The sequence below is a fragment of the Embiotoca jacksoni genome, unplaced genomic scaffold, assembly GCF_022577435.1.
Source record: "Embiotoca jacksoni isolate LCO1_2020_lvr unplaced genomic scaffold, fEmbJac1.0.p SCAF_43, whole genome shotgun sequence".
Lineage (NCBI taxonomy): Eukaryota > Metazoa > Chordata > Actinopteri > Embiotocidae > Embiotoca > Embiotoca jacksoni.
The window spans coordinates 1,164,604-1,173,445 of NW_027185396.1; the positions used below are offsets into that span (position 1 = coordinate 1,164,604).

Here is an 8,842-nt window from a genome sequence, read left to right on the forward strand (position 1 = left end):
GCGTTAACTTCCTTTTTTTCCCACCGACTCCTCTGACTCCTTCCCATCTGATGGATAATTCATGGAGCCAGGCTGAACACGCACCATCTCCATTATTAATACAACATCAGGGAGACAGAGGGAGGAGAGAAGAGGCGGGAGAAGGGAGGAGACAGAGGAGGGGGAAAGATGTGGGGAGACACAGGGAAGAGGACAGATGGCGAGAAGGCAAGGAGTGGAAGGAAGTCAAGGAATTAGGGAATTCAAGGAATTAGGGAGACGGACGGCAGAAGAGAAACAAAAAAGAGAGAGAGGGGATGACAGGAATGGAGCGAACGAAGAGAGAGAGAGAGAGAGAGAGAGAGAGAGAGAGAGAGAGAGAGAGAGAGATTCCCCCCAGTAGGTACACAAGAGAGGGTAACAAAAAAAACTGGAGTCGGACGAGAGTGACAGATGAGAACGACACAGAATGTGTTGGGAGAGGAATACTGTGGGACACGTGACGCGATCGGGATACACGCAATGTCTCTTGTCCCGTGAAGAGAGGCAGAGCGCGTGAGGAGGAGAGAGAAGACAGGGAGCGACTCAGATGTGTCAGGATTGATCATGTGACTATGACTCCTTCATCCTCCACACACACACACACACACACACACACACACACACACACACACACACACACACACACACACGAACCAACGCACAGACGCACACAGGAGCCAGGCAGACCTGATTTTACAAGATAAATACAAAACAGGTAAGTAAGGCAATCATCTAAAAATATCAAGTCAGAGGAGCTTCGTACAGTAAAAAGCAGGAAATTAAAGCACACTCGTGTTCACCAGGTTGTTAGCAGGCGCACACACACACACACACACACTCATCATTCTGATAATAAACAGATGATGGTTGAGATATTCTATATTCTTCTTATAATCAACAAATCTCAAGAAAAGACAACAACCAGCTTTTTGTTTTGTCAGACATCCAAACACATGAAACTGGAAGGAAGAAAACATGTATGTTTACATATAATGCACGTCAGACAAAAATATTTACAAGAGAGACTTTTTATGAATGTGATGATGTTGGGAAGTTTGCAGACATTATACTGAAGAGATGTCCATCAAAGACCAGCACATCTTTTCAACCAGGTTTCTGCAGAAATGAAATGTCAGACTTGTAAAGACCTTTGTAATACCACAGAGACCAAAATGTAATTCTTGATTCATGATCAAAGTGCTCAAAGTATGAAAGACATCAATGAAAACCAGTGATGATAATGAGTCTTACATATCAAGAAAAAGGAGTTGTGAGCATATTTTTGTTAGTTTTTCTCAGTACAACATATCAATCTGTTGTTCCTTCTGTTTTAAATGTTCTATTGACCCAAAGATGAACTGATAATGAAAATGATTTGTCAGCAGCCCTGATAATGATATTTACAAATATCATTAATTATGGAGCAGGATATACAGCAGAAAATGAATGGGTGGATGGATGGTTTTAATTTTTTCTGGACAGCAGTGGAGCTGTAGGGCACGGAGGAATAACATCGCTCAAACTTCCATGGTAAGTATTTCATGGGCTTTTATTAGAAGAACATATGAAATGTGACCAGGAGTCAAATTCAAACTATGTAATTTTGACAGCAAAAAATAGTCTCTCCAAATGACAATATGAGCTATGCATCTTAAAAATGAAGCATACATGCTTCAGGTGCAGGAAATCCAAGTTTATGATGTTAATATGCAGATGTATGCAGGAAGTTGCTCTGGATTCCAATAAAACTTGACCTCTACTATTTATTATTGCATAGTATGATCCAAACGCAGAAATGTGTTCAGATAATGCTATTCAGTTATAAAGATCTAATTGAGGTCACCATCTCCATGTATTTTTAAAGATTTGTTGGAGATATAAATTGAATTATTTATAAGAACTAGATAAACGGTGGATCTCCCCATTAAATCCATGATCCCCTGGTACTGTGGGCTCGGATGCTTCTGAGAGACCCGGTGCTGATGATGTATTCTGGAGCACATCAGTATTCTGCAGAGATCAGAGACCAGAAACCGAGAAATGTCTCCCCCCGGTGGGAGGAGGAGGTACTGCAGGAGTGTTTCTGTCACAGCTCACAGACTAACTGGGGCAAGACAAAGTGCTTGTCTGCCACACACACGGACACACTTACACACACGTACCTGGACCTCGACACTTCATCGTGCGGAATATCACACATTCATGTCAGTAAAAAAACACACACACACACACACACACACACAGAAACACACAGAAACACCGTTCACGTGTCGGTGTGTCCTTCAGATACACTTGGCCTCCATGTCGTAGAGCTGGAGAAGGTCTGAGATCACAGCGTCGATGTCTGCTTTGGTCACGTCCTCACACAGCACCTACACACACACACACACACACACACACACACACACACACACACACACACACACACACACACACGCACGCACACACAGAGACTTCAGCTCCACACCTGGCCTCAATAACCAGCGGACATCAAAGGTGCACACACCATTTCAAACGACAGAGATTTCGCTGCCTCGAGGACTGAAACAGAAAACCATAAACAAACCTGACTTTTCTCCGTTTGGATGCGACGCCTTGTAAAATCAAAGGTGCGACGAGACAACGCATTTGTAAAATGGTTTGACGACGGAGAACTATGACTACCACCACCCTCTAATTAACACTTAAAGAGGCCGTTGTGCCTTTGAAGCGTGGCTGCAGCTGGATAATCAGGTGATGTCACTTTGGCTGAAGCGCACTAGGACAGCTGTTGGAGGTTTGTTCTCGACTGTTTGTGATGTCTTGTCTGTGACGCTCTCCACCGTTTCAGAGGCGGTTGGACTGTCTGATTTTTGTTGACTTCCTGATTTGGTCATTTTTTCCTTGATGTGTGGGTCAGATGTCGACATGGTAAAATGGTTTCCTTTATTTTTTGTGTTATATTTTTCTGATTCGATGTGTTTGCTATTTCCTACTTTGATGCGCCGCAGCCAAAGAAAAAGAAGAACAGAAGAAGTTATAGTAAAGTCCAGTTATGTTTTAGTTGTTAAAAATACATGAATCGTCATAGTTTTCTCGTATCTATATGTTACATACACACAATCGGGAGTCGGCACAGGGTGTTTTATTTTGAAAATATATTGTTCCTGTGTGTGACTTCCTGTACGGCTGATCTACTCAGTGCAGCTTGACACACTTCCTTAAAGGATCCTTCTGGTTTAATTCTACTTCCTGTATTTACCATTAACGTGGCTCGTGTCTATTGTAGAGATGTGAGCTATCCACAGCCTCACACACCTCAACAAACCAAGCTGTGTGGAGGAATATGCTGAGGTGATGAGGTCAGACAGACAGCCGTCCTTAATGGAGATCCTTAATGCTGGTAGAGAAATATGTGATCCAGCTGGGTTTACTTTCAATCAGACTGAAAACATTCAAATTGATTTGTGTAAAAATGTGTTGGTTTGTTTTGGAAAGCTGCGAGGAGCTGCATGAAATAGCTAGCTAATGATGTCACACTGCTCATGATGTCACACTGCTCATGATGTCATACTGCTCATGATGTCACACTGCTCATGACGTTATACTGCTAATGATGTCACACTGCTAATGATGTCATACTGCTAATGATGTCATACTGCTGACCATTTCAACAGATTTTAGGCTACAAAACTCTGAGAAGTTGAAAACATAAAACATCCTTGTTGTCAGATGATAGCTGCAGCAGCAAACACTCGCTGCCTGAAAAAAAGTCCTTTTCAATTGACAGTTTAATTCCTATCAGCCTCCAAACATCAACAACCACTTCAACTCATTAAATTTAAACTGCCATCAGCGTTTACATAAACTGTTCATCCATCTGTAGCTGCTCAACTTCCACTAAATGTTTAAACGCTTTTATGGTTTACGATTCAACTGCTTTCACATCGATTGATAGTTCGGCTGCTTTCAGCCTCGACGCATCGCTTCAACTGCAGTCTGACGTTTCTAACTGCTTCTCACATACCGACTGCTGCTTTCAGTATTTTCACTCAAACCTCAACTGCTTTCATGGTTTACAATTTACTGACATTTCAATGCTCTTTAAAAGGACACTTCAACTGCTTTCAGCTCACGTTGACTGACAGTCGGCTGACTGCTTACCTCAGATGACATTTGAACTGAGTGGATATTTAAATTGCATTCACCTTTTGAACCCTCGATAATTTCACTACCTTCACTTTTAAGATCACATCTTGGTCATTGTTGGGACGAACCAATCAGGCTGGATCTTGTTTTGTTTTTCAGGACAGTCTACGCTATCCAAACCTTTTATCATTTAATTTGATAACACTTAGAGATTTTGTATTTTAGCCTTTATATCAAGAAAAAAAAAATCTTCTTATTGAAATCTTTATGTTTTTACATGTATCTCACCATTAAATATTGTCAGTAGAGATGTCTTTTAATAGTTGTGTAGAGGAGATCTGCACCATATTTGTGGGACACTGCATGACTCAGCAAATTAAAAAAAACTCAGCTGCAGTGTAGACCCACAATACATTACTATTATCATTAATATTTTAAGAGACAAACAGATTGTTGCTCCATAACTGCTGGTTGTGTCAACCTGTCAACTAGTTGCTTACATGCTTTCCATAACTTTGCAGGTGATAATAGGTCACATTAATAAATCCACCGACACTACAACAGCCTCACACACAGTTTGGCTCCACCTTCCTCTCTTCAGCCTATAATTATTAACACTTCCCAGAGAACACACACCTGCCACCACTCTTTCTCGCCGAAGGGAAGCTCCACTCCGTAGCTGTTCAGAGCCAGGTACAGCGTTGCTATGGCGATGTGTTGGGGCGTGTGGCGGATGCACATGGCTCCGTGGTAACAGTCTCTCAGCAGCGCCCAGGACGTCTCGGCTACGGGGGTTCGAGACCAAGCGTGGCGGTTCACCAGCGACTTCACGGACAGCAGGTAGTGGAGCAGATACTGAGGAGAGAGGAGGAGTCGCACAATCACACGGACGCACAATCTGATCCTGTACATGAATGAGACGACATAAAAACATTCTGATGGACTTTTCTGTCACTTTCACTTAAAAACTTTAAACCTGAGATGCAGTTTCACTAAATCTGATGGAGAAGTGGTCAAATAAAGAGATTTAGAAAAGATCAGATCATCGGATCAGTCGAGGAAAGTGACAGAATTTGTAACTAAAATCTGAAAATACGTCTTCGACCTCGATCGCACAGCGACTGTACACACAAACACACTGAGACAACCAGGACAACAGCAGACAGTAATAGAGACAGACAAGGAGCCTGAACACTAAATAGAGGGGACAGGTAGAGACAGGGCGCACGCACACACACACACACACACACACACACACACACACACACACACACACAGACACACACAGACACACACACACACACACCTACCTTGTGCGGGTGTTCAAAGGAGACATGGAAGTTGAGCTGTCGGAGGATGAGGAGCTCACACTGTACCACGCTGTCCCTCAGCTCCCAGAACTCCTTGTCACAATCTAGAGGAGCGCTGCCACTGTTGAAGTACCTGCAGGGAGGGGGAGGTGGAGGAGAGAGGGGGGGGAGGAGGAGGAGAGAGGGGAGGAGGAGGAGAGGGGGGGGGTGGAGGAGAGAGGGGGGGAGGAGGAGGAGAGAGGGGAGGAGGAGGAGAGAAGGTGGAGGGGAAGAGAGGGGAGGAGGAGGAGAGGGGGAGGTGGAGGAGAGAGGGGGGGAGGAGGAGGAGAGAGGGGAGGAGGAGAGGGGGGTGGAGGAGAGAGGGGAGGAGGAGAGAGAGAAGGTGGAGGAGAGAGGGAAGTAGGTGGAGGAGAGAAGAGAGGTGGAGGTGGAGGAGAGAGGGGAGGAGGAGAGAGAGAAGGTGGAGGAGGTGGAGGAGGAGGAGGAGGAGAGCAATCAAGGTGACTCCAAAAAGAATCAACAAACAACTTATGGTGGATTTTTGAGGCTGATGCCAATATTGAAATATGAAATATGAATATATTATATAATATTTTTTTACAAGTAGATATTAGCTTATTGAAAAGGGGAAATGATTGCTTTATTGTTTGTTATCTTTCCAGTAATATTTACTATATTTATTTACTACTAGTGATTTACAGTGAAGGCACCCCAAGTCTGCTCCGCTGTGACACGCATATGTGGATGGATGATGGAGTCAGAGCGCACCCTGCTGGACAGACCATGTCATGACACCATTTCTAAATTACCCCAAGCATCTGTTAACCTTTGATATGTTTTGATGTATCAGCACATATCGGTAATCACACACGCGGATATCACACTGATGCTACAAGTGCTGCAAGTTAAAGTTGCGGTAGGCAGAAAAACAAAACAACAAAATTTGAAAAATGATGAGAAATGTCCGGCAATAGTTATCTCTCAGTCTACATGTCAGTTCAAAACCAAAGATATTGAATTTACAAAAAAAAAAAAAGAGGAAAAATAAGTAAAACCTCTCACACAAGATGCTGGAATCAGATCATGTTTGATTCAATGCATAATTTTAATATTATCTAAATTGTCTTTGTCTTCTTTCTTCTGTTCATTTGGTCTGATGTTTTTTAAACTTTTTTATTTTACAGAAATTCAATTCAATTGTGTTACTTATATCTTGTCTTTGTTTTTTGATATCCTTTGTAAATAAACTTGTTTTGTCATGATACAAAATGGAATATATTCACATTTTGGCCTATTGGTTGGACAAAACACATCATCTGAATATGTCAACTTGGGCTTCAGTAATATTCTTTTTTTTTTCTATTTTCTGCCATTTAACAGACAAAAGCAATAAACCAGATATTGAAGAGAAATATTCAGCGGACTACTCAGTAATGTGAATAATTATTAAGCAGTGATGAACATCAAAGATTTCATTGGTTTTAATGAAATGTCAACAGAGTTCAGAAAGTAAAAGACAAAACCTTTAAATTCTCGTAGTGACTTTCATCATATCAAAGCTGACTCGTTGTAAATCCATAAAATTGCTGAGCATGCATTTTACCTGTGGCTCACGTTGATGATGTCGCGGGTCCTGGTGTGCTGCTCCTCCACTTTGCCCGCCAGGTACACGCAGCTCATGGCCACCAGGTAGGGCTCGTAGGCACGGAGGCCGGCGCGTTGGAAGAACCGGTGGTACAACACGCAGGCTGTGGCCACCGGCACCGAGCGCATCCCGAGCTTCACCCCTGAGACACAGACCTGTCATCATCTCGGACACATTCACGTATTTATGTCTCCTCTGACACCAATAAATACAAATCTGTACCCAGTCGAGAATGATACTGCCCCCAAATTGTTAATTTAATAATAATAATGATAACAACAAACTTTATTCGTATGGCACCTTTCATACACGAAAAAGCAGCTCAAAGTGCTTTACAGCAAGATAATTCACATAAGAACAAATATAAAGGAACATTTAGAAATATAGAAAAGAAAAGAGATGCATAAGAACAGATAAAATGCATAAAATTAAATACAAATAGAGTTACAATTTCTTACTTTTTTAATATAATCACATCTCTCGTTCACCAAAATACACATTAGTAAAACATCATTAGTGTTCAGGGAAAAGATAAAAACAGACGTAACAGGGCGACTAGTCTTTCACAGTGCAACAAATTAAAAATAGATCAAAACACAAGTTTGGATAATAAGTGAAATTTACTAATTAATTCCAAAGTTTGACCTGCAAAGTAAAACGTGACCCAATAAAGGTTATTCAATATCAACATTTTAACTCGCCAAGTAAAAATGTTGAGGTAAGTAAGTCGTCATTTTTCCATAAGTAAAAAAAAAAGTATTTATTTACTTATTTAGAGTTAGAAACTCAGACTTTTAACACGGTTGTTTATATTTTTCATCCGACATAACTGGTCTTGTTTTCCCGGTAGAGGGAGGCTTCCACACGGCACCGTTTACCCCGAGAAACGCCCCCCCCCCCCCCGGTGTGTGGTTACCTGTCTCCATGATGAAGCGACACACGCGGAAGTGGGTTTTCATGTCCCGGGCGGGCTCCGGTTCCGCGTCCCCACCGGAGTCTCTCCTGCCCGCCCGCCGCAACGCTCCGTCCGGGGCGGCGGGCGGACGAGAGGACGGACCCTCCATGTGTGGCGGACCAGAAGGAAGGAAACCGTCCGCCAACTAAAGCCTACAATTTAACCCGGAACTCAAGAGTAGACCCACCGAACCGGGCTGCAAAGTTCTGCTGAGTTAATAAACGTTCATAACTTGGAAAACAAACGGAAACACGAAAAGCTGTGAAGCGTTCAGTCGAACATCTTCACGAGCTGCAGCCTGTCTGCTTTGCTAGGATTCATCGATTGGTTCCGAGGCACGTCAGTTAGCGGAAGAAAAATAGTGTAACTTCCGGTCAGCAATTTCAAAATAGTTGCACTAACAATTGTGTTTTGTGAAAAAAAAAATACATACAAAATCTATGGAATGAAAATGAAAACAATAATTAAACATAGTGGGTGCGAATAGGTTGGAATAGTTTAATTTGCATTAGGAAAGTTTTTAAGTGAGTGACGTGACCCGGAAGTAAATAAGTGGCAGCCATATTAAGAGCTGTTCAAATTCTTCAAACGCTTATTAGGAAAGGAGCTCTCCAATGCTTCCTATCTTATCTCCTTCAGCAGAGGATGCACCGGACCATCCTTGGTGAAAGGATAGGACATAACGCCGTCCCACAATCCCACAATATTACCAAAAATAAAATATGGCAGTTTTTCACCTACCCAAAAAGTGGCAAAAAAATGTCAGCGCTTTCCTGTTGACGT

The 8,842-nt window shown here is 42.4% G+C and overlaps 1 protein-coding gene across 2 annotated transcripts; it reads right to left on the minus strand.

Moving 5' to 3' along the window:
• Window positions 1–686: 686 nt before the first annotated feature.
• On the minus strand, window positions 687–8,368 carry ccnq (cyclin Q). 2 transcript variants are annotated; one of them, XM_069169218.1, is made up of 6 exons: window positions 8,021–8,368; window positions 7,063–7,246; window positions 5,460–5,592; window positions 4,786–5,004; window positions 2,282–2,393; window positions 687–1,137 (listed from the first exon to the last, which is right to left on the minus strand). In XM_069169218.1, exons 1-5 carry the CDS (start codon window positions 8,166–8,168, stop codon window positions 2,304–2,306), a joined length of 774 nt encoding a protein of 257 aa, XP_069025319.1. In that variant the 5' UTR covers window positions 8,169–8,368; the 3' UTR covers window positions 687–1,137; window positions 2,282–2,303. The 2 variants fall into 2 exon arrangements, with proteins under 2 accessions (XP_069025319.1, XP_069025318.1); XM_069169217.1 differs by lacking the exon at window positions 687–1,137 and having other exon boundaries at window positions 1,151–2,393.
• Between the last annotated feature and the right edge of the window lie 474 nt (window positions 8,369–8,842).